We start from the raw sequence: 16985 nt of genomic DNA on the forward strand, positions 1-16985 counted from the left end.
AACCTTGCTTTGTGACAGCTGCTGGAGGTCAAACTGCTAACTGCCTTATAGGTAGAGCTTGACGGTGGGTAACTGTGCATAAGGCATATTTACCTGCTACCCACTTAATCACTTTACTACCGAACACTTTTTAAAGAACATTAGGACCCAGGTATTGGGAAAACAACATAATTAAAACATGAAACAATATGACCTGGATATTGTTAATCAAGTACAACAAATATAAAATCTGGTATGGTTTTTCTTTTTATTCATTTAACATTTTTTTAAAAAAATTAAATATGGGAGGGAGCATAAAGTTATTGTCGTTAACATGTTTCCTTTGATTTTAGGTTTACTTAAGGGTACCTAAACTAACATGACCTCTCTTGTGAAACTTCAAAAAGATTTAGGACGATGTAATGAATTCTCTCTCCTTTTACACCCCTCCACAGGATTTTGACCGTTTAAAATCTAACTCCTTTAGCCAAGGTGCAACGTTCCAAAGTGATACACTGTACATACAGAGCCCAGACACCATGACCACTTCAAATCAATGCGGTGGTCATGGTGCATGGAGTAACCCTTTAAGGTTTTCATAAATTGCACCTGTGTAAGCGCAGAATTCACTCACTATATAACTGCTCTATGCTACACATTACCTTTTCGGAGATCTGTGCCCATCCCTCCCCCATATTACAGAAAACCAGTTCTGGTGGAGGCGTACTGGCATTGTATCAAAGCATGATACATTCTGTGATATGTGTGTAATTCATACCTGCCTTTGACACAAACCGTTGATAAAATGTCTTTCCAAATATCTGTATGGCAAACCGTGCTAATGCGTAATGATGGTAGAGCTGTAAGGTAAACCACCATCATAGCTACACCCAAATGCTGATAATGTAATGGTAATGATGAGAATAGTCTAGCAATGAAAAAAAATTGGGTTGACCACAAATAACAGGCACTTAAAAGGGTTTTCTCGACATGTATTTCATATCTGTCCTCTGATAGTTTTTGGATACTTTCTGGGGGTATAAGGGGATACTTGGTTTCAATTCTGTTTTTTGTTTTGTTCTTTAACTTAAAGGGACACTATAGTCACCTAAACAACTTTAGCTTAATGAAGCAGTTTTGGTGTATAGAACATGCCCCTGCAGACTCAATGCTCAATCCTCTGCCATTTAGGAGTTAAATCCCTTTGTTTATGAACCCTAGTCACACCTCCCTGCATGTGACTTGCACAGCCTTCCATAAACACTTCCTGTAAAGAGAGCCCTATTTAGGCTTTCTTTATTGCAAGTTCTGTTTAATTAAGATTTTCTTATCTCCTGCTATGTTAATAGCTTGCTAGACCCTGCAAGAGCCTCCTGCATGTGATTAAAGTTCAATTTAGAGATTGAGATACAATTATTTAAGGTAAATTACATCTGTTTGAAAGTGAAACCAGTTTTTTTATGCAGGCTCTGTCAATCATAGCCAGGGGAGGCTAGGGCTACATAAACTGAAACAAAGTGATTTAACTCCTAAATGTCAGTGAATTGAGCAGTGAAATTGCAGGGGAATGATCTATACACTAAAACTACTTTATTTAGCTAAAGTAATTTAGGTGACTATAGTGTTCCTTTAATGAAAATACCTGAACAGCAAGGATTTGTGGGAAACACATGCATGTGCTAATTGAGTTAAGCTTGTTTTTCACTTAAATAGTAAATCGCTGAGCAAGGGATTGTGGGAAAAGAACATTTCCTACTGGATTGTCTTTCCCGGTTAGAATAGAGAAAAAATGGAATGCACTGATTGTTCAAGTACGTAAGTTTTTTGCATTTTTTTTTAAGGGAAAAAATAAAATATGCAACTGGCATGTAACAAAATAAGTCAGGATAACTTTTTTATGAAACCCTTTCAGCTAAGTTTTGGCAACTTCCTTTCCCCATGAGTAGCCCTTTAATTTTACACTAAAGAACAGTAATTATACATAGTGTATTTAAATAAATATATATATATGTTGATATTAAAATAAGAAATCTTTTTTTTTTATATTGCTGTCCATTAATGTTTGAAGGATAAGGACTGGGTTTCATTACATGATTACAGCTCACGTTTTAGAACCCGAGCTGTATCCAACTCCCTGTTTTGGTTTGTTGTGCTGTGTTATGACAAAACGTGAACTGCTTTCCTGATCTATCATGGCCCGGCCCATCCCGCGGCTCCTGTGATCCCATTCTCTGGTGAAGCCATACGTTGGATCTGTGAACCAGCTGGATCTGAAGCCAACACTCCAGTTTTTGATCTTCCAGCTTTTGATTAAAACTAATGAGCTCATTTATTCAAAATGGGTGTCCTGTGATAAAAGAAATAAGTTTGATTTCTCTGGATTAGAGAGGAAAATTAAGGAAAGGGTCTCTTGCTTCACCTTCACTTATTGACGCCTGCTTTGTTAGCCTTCTAACTGTCCAAAAGAACATCAGCACACGTCTCTGTAGTTCTTAATGAAATCACTGTGGTTCTGCAGTGTCACAATAAAGTAACCTCTACTTGAGCTTTGTCAATAGGAAAAATGTTTTTATTGTCATTGACACTGTGTAACTCAATGTCATTTTATTCCAGTGGAGTCTGCCAGCCCCGGGATTCTCCCTCAGGATAACTCTCTGGAACGGTCTTTCTTCATGCGGATGAAATCCACACTAACCAAGAGAGGTGTGCACATCAAATCCTCGGGTTACAAGGTAAGTCCCATAAGGTGTCTATCAGCACTGCCGTATTCAGATGAACGTGATGAACGTGAACATGGTGATTTCTATTAGCGAGTGTCAATTATGGGCCAGCTTTTATACACAGGGAGGACATCACTGATGAAAACCGTGACCTCTATTTTGAGGTATCTGGTCTGTAATCTTAAAACGCTAACTATCTGTAGGAATCCTATCATTAAAAAAAATGTTTCAAAAACAATGTTTCCGGTCTAGAGAAATGTAATTGTTTAAAGGGCCAGCATGGTTAAGCAACCTGCATTGTGAAAAGCCAAACTAATTTTGGAATCCAAAATGTTTGTGAATACCCAGTAAATATCCCGGCTTGTCCATGCTCTTCCTGTCTGCTTCAAGAGTCTTTCTGGGACATTGAGCATCTCAAACACTAATGAAGACGACAAAATAGATTGGGGGAAGAGGAAGAGTAACCCTTGTTCTGGCAGAAACCTCACTATAATGCCAATTTCCTGTTCTCTCAGATGGGAAAGGGGCAACTATAGAAACGCTTTCTCAGACTACAGCCTGTGCCCTGCACCCCCTTCCCCCCTCTGTCCTCCCTCCGCTTTTCCTTTCAACTTCAAGGCCTTCATGTTGTTTCCAAATTGTGTCTGGGAAAGAATTCCCCCCCAGGCTGCCTGCAATCTGAAGGTGTCTTTGAAGAGCTTTGGTATATAAAGAATCAGGATAGTTCCTCTCTCCTGAGGCTTATGGAGAGAGAACACAATCAGCATTATGTCTTTACCGGGTATGTGTTGAAGACTGACACAGCAACCCCACACTTGAATACATCTTTAGCGGTTTTTTACAGGTGTATATCCTAAATGCCAAGCTGGCATTGCCTTATGCCTGTTCTCAGAAGGGAACAATAAACATAAGGTGATTAGCACACCAAACAATCTATCAGGCAAATTGTAATGGGATATTTTTGCATGGGGTGATGTAAGACCCTTGAAATCAATAAATGTAAACCAGAGTGCTATAACCCATTGAGACATCTCTGATAGTTAATGCAGTATACGCAGTACTTGTTGAAACCTCATGGTCAACCTAGCCTCTCATCGTTCTGAAGACCGTAAAACTGCCAAGTGGGGTGGAAAGTTTTGCAGGTTATTTACCTCACCTTAATTAACTCTCTGAAATACGTAAGAGTGTGAATTTCTAGCATAAAGCTATACAAAATGTTCTCACTTGTTCTTTTACCAAGCTCTGTTAACCCCTAGACTCCATGCTATTATTAAAGGATCAGTACGGGCACCAACTTTTGATAGGTGTTGGCACAACATTTGTGCCATAGTCAAATCTCAAAAGGGGTGTAGCTTTTAGACCCCACCCAGTTAGCCATGCCTCCCCATTTCGCAAAACCTCTTCCTGATTGGAAGTACACAGTGCACGTACACAGCTGAGCCAATGAGAAACCTTTGTGAGCTATTGTTAACGTCTCAGTGCTAGCGGAAAACGGGGGCAGATAAGAGGGCAGTGATTGGCTGTGGAGCAGAGACATGTGAGGAAGCTGTTTTATGAAAGGGGGCAGTACGGCTAAGGGGCAGTTATTTTACAGGGTGCATTTTTTTAATTTTATTTTTATTTCACAGATAAGTGACCGTTCCATAATCCCTCACACCAATAAAAACTATTACAGCAAATCAAAACAAACAAAAAACAACTGGCCTCTACTGTATTTTTATAGTTTGCATTCCTTTGCTACCCCATGATGCCTACAGAACATACCCGTGGAAAAATTCACACAAACGCTAGCATGCTAGGTATTTTTATAGCAGTGCTGTAGTACGTCTGCATTTGCTACTGCACTGGTTAACTAATTACTAACCTATTAACTAAGCATGTAAATTAACATAAATTTAACTATAAAGTAATTTTAAAGATTGGTTGTACAACCAACTTTTAGTTTCAAAGTTCAGTGACGGTTTTTCTTTAAAAAAAACACTCCGGTCATCACAACAACTTCATCTAAATGACGTTGATATGGTACCAGGAGGCCCCTGGACGCCATCTTAACCTATGGGGTTAAACCATGCGTACATGTATATGAACACTAACTTTGGTAATAGTTTGCTGTGCTGCCATATGGTCTCAGACCAACCAAACTAATCTGGCAAATTTCAATTTGTAAAAACTGAAATGTGGAAGACCCATGTTTGACCATATAACTTTCCAAACCCCCATAAAACCTGTACATGGGGGGCATCACAGCACACAAATATTAAATTTAGGAAGATTATACCGACGGGACAGGTGATCCAGGTTAGGAAGAGTCCAATAGGAAGAAAGAAGATGCCCACCGGACCACCGGTGAAATCGGGGATTAGCCCTATTTAAGGAGACTTGAGGGTGGGGGCTGTAGGGCTGCTTTTTTGTGGCATTTTGTCATTCTGTGATTTGCTTTTATTGGATGGTCCCTGAGGAAGTCCTATTTTAAGGACGAAACGTGTAGGAGCGACCATATACTTATTGATTTTAAAGAATTTTTATGCTGTATTCAATAAAAAGCAGCTTTTTATTCAACTGACCACCTGAAGTCCTGTATCTTAGTGGTGAACGTCCAGGGAAGTGGACACCAGCCCCCCGACACCATCTGGGGAGGCACCCTATGAACGCCTGATAACGCTACCTTCTTGTTAGAGCATCTAAATATAGCGCACATAATCTTGTTATGTGAATTTGCACTGTGTTTTGTATATCTTTTTATTTTTAGACCATCAGAGCTTGGAAAGTAACATAACTTCTTAATTTTCTTTATATATCGTTCATATTAAATTGCGTTCCATATATAAATATTTGATCAAATTAAAGCCATGTTTCTCCTGAACACAATTATATATGAAACAAACAATGTGGGTGCACTTAATATGAAAGAGGTAAATTATGGTTGAACAGAAATATAGCTCAAATTCGAGGTTTTGTTTTGGTTCAGAACTTGGACAATTGTCTCCATCCTTAAGGGGCTAAGTTGTGTTTTTTGTTGTCCATAGAGTCTCCTTAAATTTGTTGGAAGATTGGTTACAGTGGTTTACTAAAGCAACATTTTTATTTATTTATTTCCAGCAAACCATACAAATGAGAACCCTTGATTAAAAGCATACTCTAAGCACCAAAATAACTTTAGCCTAATGTCATTTTGGTGTATACATTATGCCCCTGCTTAATTCTCTTCTATTTATGGGTTAATTCACTTTGTTTATGCAGCCCACACATCCGTTGGTGGAGACCAACACCGCCTCCATGAAAAAGAAATAAAATGGTATCATACTTACCATAATTTTCTTTTCCTGATTATTATTACAGCATTTACTTAAGGGTAATACTCAAGCAGTATGTATAGTGGGAGGAACAGCTAATCGGTTTAAAACCATTATTGAGCTGCACAAACCTAACAAGCCTTATCCGAAGCCATCAAGCCATCGATAGGATATTGTTATAATATCTGCACAGACAAGTTATTGTACCCCAGAGGCTGCTGGTCAGCAACCCCCAATGGAGAATAATAGGTCAGATTAAAGGGCAACCTCCTTAAAATGTAAAGGCACAATCTAGAAATTATAAACATATTTTGGAAAAAACAGAAGTTAAAGGATCACTATAGGGTCAAGAACACAAACATGTATTCCTGACCCTATAGTGTTAAACCCACCATTTAGGTGGCTTGCCCCCCCCCCCCCCCCCCTCAGCCCCCTTCAAAAGAATTAAAACTCACCTTATTTCTAGCGCCACATGGGTCCGCCTGTGCTGGCCCCGTCCCTGATCTGCCTCCTTGATGACATCATCAGAATTGCCTATATTTTTGCAAATCCAATGCTTTACCATAGGGAAAAATTGGATTGGCTAAAATCGGCCACTTGGAGGTGTCCCTAGGGGTACTGGTTGCATTAAAAAAAGCCTTAAAGCAATGATTATACCCACCATAACAAATACATTAAGCTGTAGTTGTTGTGGTGTCCCTTTAATGTCCTTCTCTAATATAGAGAAAATACTCAAAAGATGACATTTGTAAATCAGAACATGACTTCCAGAGACCAGGCTGGAACAAGCCCTGAAATTCCCGACACTGCTGAATGAAAGCAGTCCTACCCTGCTATCAAACACCGAGGAGCAATCAGACTGAAAATCCAGCTGTTCTCTGGAAGTATGAGTTTGCTAATGACAGAATTCTCACTGTTTCATCTGCCTTGTGAGCTAGTTACCTGTAGCTACAGGTAACACAAACCATATCTGGCTGTAAGAAAAGGCAGCGCCTATAAGGAGAATTTGATATTAAAACACTGCAACAATGACTACATATTGCAAATGTCAGGCTCACGACCGCATCTCGCACTGTAAATGGATTGTTTGAATCAGTAATGATTAATTACAGGAGAGGTAGAAACCAATGACACAAATAGTAGCTATTACCAAGCAAAGCCACAAAGCAGCACATCATTCAGATACTAGTGAAGTCATATCAAGATGAACCACAGAAATTGTGGCAACAACTAATTATAAGTAGGACATTTAGGCCAACGTCGTCAGGATATACGTTCAAAGATAAAAATAAATACTGTAAATGGTACATATTATACCAAACATTAGAATCAAAATGATCAGAGACTGTTGCTCAATATACGTATGTAATAAGCAGGACGCCAATATAAAGGATACTATTCTCTGATTGGAGAGATGCCCTTTAATATGAATGCCTATATACCAGAACATTAACATTGCACATCGATTCACTAAACTCTGAATTAAAACTGTACCTAATGCTAAGATGAATCATTTCTGCCAGCACAATATAATTTTGTTGCATTGATCATTAAAACAGTTAAAACATACTTTGTCACAAAAATCCCTCCCAGATCAGGGTGAAATTTGTTTTCATGCTGTTTTTGGAGTGAGACTGAACATGCCCCTACTGAATATCAAAAAACGAAAGACTGGCAGTGCCCCCTTGTGTGTACGGAGCAGTTGGCAGGGCAGGGCACGATTCTGTGTTTGTAAAAGGAAGGTTGGCACTGCTTGGTTTCATGCTCAGCCAGCAGAATATACTGTGGGTGGAAATGTTTTTACCAATAGCTGATAATCTTGTCCTATTTTCATTAACTTCATTTGTAGAAATAGAAGTTAATGATTGATACTGTTTCAGTGAGATTTAAACAGGTATTTCGTATGGCATAGCTACAAATTGTGAGGGAGGCAACCGTAGGATGTGAGGGAGGCAACCGTAGAATGACCGTGATATGTCCATGTTCCACAAACATCACATTCCACATATTGCCAAAAGCAGGGCTGGACTGGGACAGAATTTCGGCCCGGGTAAATAAAGGCAGAGCAGCCCACTATGAGGGGCAGAGCCAAAAAGGAGCAGTGTTTATGTTAGTGTGATGCCCCTCCAGAGCATCTAGTGCTCTGGGATGAAGTAAATGTCCTGGATTTTAATTTTGTTCAACGTAAACATGTGCTGCGTTTGCTAGTGATTTGTCTCTGGTGTCCTCCATAGTGGGATACCAGAGAACAACTGTGGAACAAGACTGTTAAAGTGTGTTGTGTGTATGCGTGGATGCTCCCTGTGGTTTTGTATGTGTTTGGAGATTGCATGTGTGTATAGGAGACTATGTGTGTTGTAGTTTGTGGCATACTATGTGTGTTCCTGGGCTGTAAAGTGTGTGTGTTTATAGGGCCTGTAGAGTGTGTAGGATTGGGGGTGTTGTGTATGCGCATGTGAGGACTGTATTGTGTGTAGCTAGGGGATGCAGGGGGCTGCATTGTGTATCTTGGAGCTTTAGTGTGTGTATGCATATAGGGGTTGTAGTGCAGATGTGTGTATAGTTGTGCCAATTAATGTATGTATAGGGGGTGTAGTTTGTGTATAGGGCTATAGAATGTGTATGTATAGGAAAATAAAGTACTGTGTGTACAGAATGTGTGCATAGGGGTTGTGGTGTGTGCAAGGGGTGCAGTGTATGTTTGGGGGGTATAGAGTGTGTATATAGAGTGTGTATATAAGGGGGTATAGAGTGTGGAGTGTGTGTGAGAGTGCAGGGGGTGTAGTGTGTGTAGGTGATAGGATAGTGGCTTATTTAATTAATTTAACAATAAACTATACATTAATATATAAATAGATCACATTTACTCCCCTCCCCCTTATTACCATGCAGGGGTAGGGAGCACATTGATCCCTGGTGGTTCAGTAAGAGCGGTGGCAAGCTGACACACAGTGAGATGATTCCTGGTGGTACTGTGGTCCGGTTATTTGGTCTGTACCACCGCAGGGTGCAGACCAGGTCTCTGACTCTCGCCAGCGCCGGTATTACAGAGCGTTGCCGCAGGTTACCATGCAACACTCTGTTAATATCAGCGCTCGCAAGACACAGGCTGCCCAGCTTCGTGTCTCGATGAATTCTTCCACTCCAACCTGGGAAACTCTCCTCTGGCCCATGAAGAGACTGTGGTCCCTCTGAGGGCCGGTGCTGCCCTGCATGGGCTGGCAGGAGAAATCCCTTTAGCTATCCTGCCGGCCTCGGCCCCGCAGCCATTGCGGCCCATCGGGCGTTTGCCTGCTGGCCAGTCCAGGCCTAGCCAAAAGTATGAGGACAGCCCTAGTTATTAGTGGGTATGGGTAGTTCAAGCACACCCATTCAATCGTACTACAGAGCTCACAATCTCACGTGACAGTGTCATAGGAGGTAATCTTTTAGACAAATTAGTTTGCCACATTCCTGTCCAAATAGTGCATAAGCTGAATTGATATAAACAGCGCTTTGTTAGATTTTGGAGCAATAGAAAAGCATTACCTAGGATAATCAATCAAGCATCGTTTGCTGGCAGTCCTAATGACATTAATAGGCTTGGCCAGGAGAACACCACTTCCCTGACTGCATAGAACTAACTGTAAAGTTTGGAGGAGAAGCAATACTGGTTTGTGGCTGTTATTTAAAGGGTCACTATAGCATCCCAGACCACTTCAACTCATTGAAGTGGTGTGGGTGCACTGTCCCTTTAGCTCTTGGTGCTGCAATGTTAAACTGCAATGTTTACATTGCAGCTCTAAGTCTGCCTCCACTTGGGGCGCTCCCTGACCAATTTAGGTCTTTCAGCCTTTTGGTAGATAGCTCTCTGATACCGTGGGAAGTTATCTACTAAGCGGCTGCAAGAATATGATCTGAGTTTCATTCATTAGAATGAAATTCTGATCCTAACAAAGTCCCGAATTGTATCCTAACATGAATGAACAAACTGTTCTCATTCTGTTAGGATGAAATTCCGTAGTTTCGCCGGCGTTCTGTCTAAGTGACAGGACATTCGGGAATACTGACAGGAAGCATCACAGAGGAAAGGTGAGACTTGTGGGGAAATTGCTCTGACCACCAAAAACAGCACACTTTGCTCCTCCGCTGGTCATAGATGGTCAGGCGTAGGAAACCTCCATAAGACAAAATAGTCCCTACTTTGTCTTATGATTTTAAAGAAAAATAGAGCAGACAGGAAGAAATGAAGGACAGATCCTGACAGAGGGAGATAAGAGGAATCGATTAAAGAAAGGTAAGTTCGGCATGACAGTGCCGCTTTAAGAGTCGGGTAGCAGGAGCTTTGATACTATGTTTGTAACTAACCCAGCTATTGACAGCCTGTCTAAGACAGTTGGGGTTAACATTCCATGTGTCCTGCAGCAGATGCAAATGTTGCACCAAACTGATATTACCAGCCAGGAAGAGCCTAGTTCAACTAGCTGATTGACAGCACAGAAGGCAGCCCTACACAAATAAAAAAAACAAAAATATTTAGCTTCAGTACAAAACTTTTTTTTTTTTTTTTAAAGAGTGGACAAGTTCTATGTACAATAACTATTTCAGTAAAATTACGTGGTTGTGGTGCTTTGAGTGACCCTTTAATGGAACACAAGGAAAGTGTATTACTATCTTAATATAAACTTTGTTATAATATACCATCTCATAGTTTTTTCCATGTTTATTTAAATTTTTTAAGAACTCACTCTCCTATCTATCCCACCCCTCTTTTAATTAGACCCCTACTACTTTATTCACCTTCGGTCGCAAGTGTATTACTATCTTAATATAAACTTTGTTATAATATACCATCTCATAGTTTTTTCCATGTTTATTTAAATTTTTTAAGAACTCACTCTCGTGTTAAGGGGGTTTATAGTTCACCCTTTTTGTTATAGCTGGGAGTCTCTGCATTTGTCTACAGTGTTCCGTCCAATCACATGTCTCTATTCTTTTACAAACAAAAAGATTGTCAGATATTATTAGGGGAGGAGTATGTAAGAATAATGAAGCCCACTAGCTCTGTTAAATTCACAGACACCAAACTACAGAGGTGTAAAAATAAATAAATCTGAAGAACCATTGTTTCACCCGGGGCGCCCTATTGGCTTTCTTTCTACAGTACCTACACCTCTGCACTTATGGTAAATTAATCATCAGTTCTGTCTGAAAACCAGAGATTTTTTCAACTTTTAAAAGACCCACATTTAAAGGGACACTCATGCCACCATAACCACTGCATATCATCGTAGTGGTTTTGGTGCTTTTCCTCTGCTTTGTGTCAAATTAGTTTGTTTATCTAGTACAACCTGAGTGCTTTGTAAGCAAATGTTTGCTTCAGTCCAACCAATGTGGGCAGGCTAATATGGACCCCAAGCTCTGGGGTTGGGGTGACACATAAAGGGAGGGGGAAGGCACTGACAGACTCTGCATCAGACCACTGATCACCCTCCTGATTGCAGCACACATTGCTTGGGTGTGAGAGACTGTGCTAAGACAGCAGCACTCTCCACATATTGCTAGGGTTGCATAGACTTCAAGCTTTGTTTGAACCCTTCACCTTCTGTACATGAGAGGAGGAAGCTGGCTACAGACACCTTCTGGTAATTTGGGAACCCTTATACAAGTTGTTTGTTTTTTTAATAAATTGTTGAATTAATCAAATTAGCATTTTCTGGGCTAACCTTCAAATCTGCATCCTTACTGCTTTTCAGTTGAAATGTAGTTATTCTGGAAATTTGTTAATCAAATGCACATTTGATTCTGATTTAAAAATAAATCCCTCAGAGTGTCAGTACGTATAAAACATTGCCCAAATGATCTGTGTTACATACGAGGCTCCCAGTGTGCGATTAAGACGTTACATTCTCTTTATATTTATTATTGTGTGTGTGTGTGTATGTGTATATATATATATACGGTATATGAGATACTATTAGAGAACCAGGGATAGCACAGAGTCCTGCATTCACATTAAATCTGTTCATACACCTACACTGCTTTAACCCTTAACCCCTTAAGGACACATGACATGTCTGACATGTCATGATTCCCTTTTATTCCAGAAGTTTGGTCCTTAAGTGGTTAAACCTAAAGGCTGTGACCCACTCTCTGGATCTCGAAGGGTTAATCATTTCCCATGAAAAACCCCTGTGGCTGCCAACGGGTTAACCTTGGCAGCCTCTGTTTTATAGTTAAGGTCATAGGAAGGGGGAGCTTGCTCCTGATGTTGTGTGTGTACCTCCGCACCCCCCCTTTCAGTGTCACGTTGGATTTAGCCGCTGAGATATATAAAAGTACAACAGGAGTCTCTGATGTGTTTCTTGCCACGAGCGATCCGGCAGCAAAACTCTCGGCATGTGTCAGAGAGGAGACCGCTCCCTTTCTCTTCTACTCCTTCCTTGATTATTTGGGCTCCATCTACTAACGTCCTTTAGTTTCTCCTCTTTTGGATTTCTTCCCTGTTCTTTACATCTCCTCCTTGTTATCAATTTATTTATCTCCTTTTCAGATTTTAATTCCTTTCATTGTTTTTGGTTATATCAATTTTCACGTGTTCTGGATCCTTGTCTCTTTGTCTCTGCTATTTGTTTTGTTTTTTTCCCTCTCTCTCTCGCTCGCTCCTTATTGCATCTCTCTATTTTTTTGTCTGTCCTTTGATTTATGTGTATTCCTTGTGCTTTGAAAAAGGAAATGAATGAATGTGTAAGCAGTAAAGCTTTCAATCCAATGAGATATGAATCAATAGAATATATGGGGGAGATTGATTAAGTTGTGATAAGTTGTAGACATTTCTCTCCAGTGAAGAAGCATTCTGGTTTACATGATATTCAATGTAACGCCTGTCACGCTGCACATACGTTCTATAGGACAATATAGAAAGGACGTATTATATCGATAAACATGACACTCGTTAATATAAAAGCTCCTCCAAATGACATAAGAACTGGAGTAGTAAATCTCACTAAATGAATTCATCCAACTTTATCATGTCTTCCCCCAAGAAGTCCTGGCTGTATTAACCATTTATCTTCTTACATAGTTGATTGATTGGTTTCTTTGTATCCTTATCTCAAGGTGATCCACGTCACTGGTCGGCTGCGTCTCCGGGTGTCTCTGTCTCACGGACGCTCTTCTGCGGGGCAAGTGATGGGCCTGGTAGTTGTGGCTCATGCCCTCCCTCCCCCAACAATCAATGAAGTACGAATCGACTGCCACATGTTTGTAACGCGAGTCAATATGGACCTCAATATTATATACTGTGAAAATAGGTACGCTTGCATGGAACAGAATGTCTGTATACACATTTAACTATTTTGCCACATCTTTATATCCTGTATTATTAAAAACCCAGTTCTCCTAATCATGATTCCTTAGACTCTACGGTTGGTATATTTGTAGATGCCATCCTTTTAGAGATACATTTAAATGTGTTCACAAAATGTCAATCTTTCAGGAAATGAGCCTGTGACGTTAAAATTCATGATCAGCGCAAAAAGTGACTATTCCTTCCCCTGAAACAGCATGTTTCCAGTCATGGTCCTATTCAATAAAGTCAGTGTATTGATGATTGAGGTTTCCATAACAAGCAAAGAGAGACTGACATTCCTGTATATCTGTGAGATATTTGAAGTGCACTGCTGGGCTTCACAAGCACGGGACGTAGTCACAGAATGTCCAAATCAAACATTTCAAACAAAAAGAATCACGCACTATCCAAAACTTTACAGATAACTACCAGAGCGAAGGTCACAGCCAAGTTAGCTTGCTAGCACCACAATCTAGCTCTCTCCAATATAAACCCAGCATTGAGTGAAGCGTCCAGGATAGCATTCTGCAGTCGAGAGTTCTTATACATTCTCGTAATCGTCATTATACTGCACAGACTCTGTGGGTGTATATCAACGGTACTGGGCTGACAATGTATTCAGCACTGTACTTCAATACTTATTGTGCTGTATTGCTTCATTAGCTAGCTCATTATTCATGTGATATAATGATGATCATTGCTATTATCAGCAGACTTATTATTACCATTATTAGTGCTATTACAGGTTATTACACGCTTTGTCATTTATATCATTCACCGAGTAATATCCGCTGATTATAATAATTCCGATACAGACGCGCAGAAAGCGTTGTGTCGCCCGCGCTCTGGGTAATTAGTGGCCTCGTTGTTTTCCGCCTTCGCGATCCGACAAAAATAATTGCTCGTTAATTACTTCCAGTTACATTCACTTTTGCTAAGTCTTTCGAAAGGACAAAAGGGGGAGATTTAACCCCTGTGAGTGGTACGAAGAACTGGATAGTTATAACTGCGTTTCACACCACAGTTCATGTCTCTTTAGTTACAGTGCGGTACAGCCATATCAGCGTGGACAAAGAGGATTTATTGTTCAAGCTTCATTACAGAATGTTCCCTATGTTTAAGTAACCTTTCTTTACGAATAGTAGCTTGCATTGCTAATACTCTGGCAGTGAACATGAAACTTTAGGAACCCATTTACGTGCGTAAAAACGGATTGCTGCACAATGCACTGGGCACCTCTCTGGCTCAGGGTAAGAGGTTGCATTGTGCACATCCTCAGTACTGATCTGCTAAATTCAGTGATGGAGGACATCACACAAGACTGCATACATTGTGATTCTTCTCCTTTTAAATGATAAACTCTTGTAGCTTATCTTGTTGCGGTATAAAGCAAAACAATATCCTCTCCTCATCTGTCATCCACAATTGTTGATGTGGCAGGGTTGATTATTTTGCTCCTGTAGACCATTTTAGGCCCAGCGAGTCACTTTCTACTTGATTTATGCCATTCTTTGCTTGCCTTCATAAAGTGGGCTCTTCACCATTGCAAAACAAGCGCCACAGCCTATTAACCGCTTAGCTTCTCCATCCTTCCTCTATTTATAATAAAGAGCATTATTATGTGCTAGCAAGCTGGATTGTTAACCCTCTCCTCTCCCATTCTTCATAGGATCAGTGATTACATGGACCTCAATGCTGTGGATTTGATGGGTAAAAGATGCTATCACTTCATTCATGCTGAGGATGTGGAAGGCATCAGACACAGCCACCTAGATTGTGAGTATTGTGCAATGCATAGCTATCCTGGCTTCCTTCTCTTACCGATTACAGCAGCTCACAATGACCAGGGGCTAGGCAAATCCCATTCAGTTTTGTTGTTATTGGAGAGATTCTAGAACAGTGAGGTATGCATTAAGGAGAATTAACTCCATCGTGGGGTTCTGGAAGCCTAACCATGAAACAAAGGAGAAAAATTATACAGATGTCTCCAGAACCCCGAGATGTAATTAGTTGGAGTGCCAGAGATAGCCTGTCCTCTGCCATCCCATCACAGAAATAGCCACAGATTCAGTCTGGCTGCAGCCATTATCTTTCTATTACCTTCTCTCATTATGGATATTCCGAGCAAAGAGCCGGGGAGAGCGAGAGAGTGAGTTAAAGCAAATGGCAGCTGCAACCCAGGAGTTTAACACCCAGCAACCTCAGACAGATTGTGACATTTAGCATTGTAAAAAACCAGGGCCTACATCTCATGTCAGACTGTAGGGAGCCATGGTGCTCTGCTGGCCAAAAGTACGAGCAAAGAGGAGGAAACCCACACATTGCAATTAATAAAGACAGAATCTACTACATATATCTAAACATACGGCATGTAGATACTGTCATTGAGTCCAAGACATTACAGTATGTATTCTGCTACGAGGACTTCCTGATCAGACTGATTCCACAGACTGTAATAAAACGACACGGACATACATTATACTGGGCACCAAGTCTGTCCTTTAGCCCAATTGACACATTATATTATTACATACAGGGTTGCTCACTAAACCAAGGTATATTAAAAATGGATAAAAGAAAATTCAGTTTTTAGACCAGGAGTAATGAATTGGAAATATATTTTAATTCTGTTAATTTTCCAGCTCGGGTATTTTTCCTAAAATTTGCTGATTTTTTTTTTCTTCTAACCCACAACTTATGGGTTAGTGAATTACCCGGCCATTGTTAGTGTAATCGTCTAGGCTGTTGCCTTTGATTAGATTAAGCTGTGTTTCATGATTCTCTTAGAGCAGTACATATAGTAGAAAATTTAATAAATACCAGGGAGACACATATTTGAGAAGTATCACTGCTGGCTCACCGGTTGATAGAGAGATATATATACACACATACAACTCTTATATATAAAAACTAACTCCTAAGCTTGGCTTCTAAAACAACTACATTTTGTCAACAATTGAATTTAAACCACTTGCCTCACCCAAAATGGCCCAATCTGTCAAGCATCCATCAATCTCCTGCCTCTGAGACTCATCCCAACCACTAACCCTGTTGATGCACAGCCCCAGTATACGGTCTCATGCTTGACTGCATATTGCAGTGAGCACACAACCCTGTATACTGGAAAAATGCTCATCTGCCAATCACATTGAGAGACATCACTGTATACTGTCAGCTGTTTGGCTGCATATTATCACAATAGATGCAAAGCATATACATTTTTACTCTCCAATATAGATCCTAATGGATGCACAGCTCTGTGTAAACAGTCACCTGATCAGCTATAGATCACGTTCCGAGCTGTCCTCATTGATATGATGGTCTTAGAAAACTCGACTAATGAACCCTGTTGCTCAAATCTGAGTTTTAACACACGCAGTCAGTGCTCATGTCTGATTTTATCCTAGTCACAGTATTGCATCAAATACAATTTCCTCCTCATTTAAAGTTATTGGGCAATAGAGTAGCGTTAGAAAGATGCATTGATTGATTCCTCCTCGTATTATAATTCACATTATTGCACGTAATGCTGTATGTATGAAAACGTGTTAGCACATCTTGTGACAGATTGTGATCTATCAGTAGCACTAATCATACTGCATGGTTCCAGCACATCCACTCCTCCATCCTGACCTTGATCTCAGGATGGCAATACTAGACACC

The 16985-nt window shown here is 40.3% G+C and overlaps 1 protein-coding gene across 7 annotated transcripts in view; it reads left to right on the forward strand.

Moving 5' to 3' along the window:
- Positions 1-16985, forward strand: part of NPAS3 (neuronal PAS domain protein 3) — a 366208-nt gene that overhangs the window by 326706 nt on the left and 22517 nt on the right. For all 7 annotated transcript variants that reach the window (XM_063439892.1, XM_063439895.1, XM_063439893.1 and 4 more), the window contains 3 exons: positions 2593-2711; positions 13091-13284; positions 14992-15098. In XM_063439892.1, the coding sequence (XP_063295962.1) occupies positions 2593-2711; positions 13091-13284; positions 14992-15098 (420 nt within the window). The remainder of the gene's footprint in view (positions 1-2592; positions 2712-13090; positions 13285-14991; positions 15099-16985) is intronic.

Source organism: Pelobates fuscus, chromosome 13 (assembly GCF_036172605.1).
Source record: "Pelobates fuscus isolate aPelFus1 chromosome 13, aPelFus1.pri, whole genome shotgun sequence".
Taxonomy (NCBI): domain Eukaryota; kingdom Metazoa; phylum Chordata; class Amphibia; order Anura; family Pelobatidae; genus Pelobates; species Pelobates fuscus.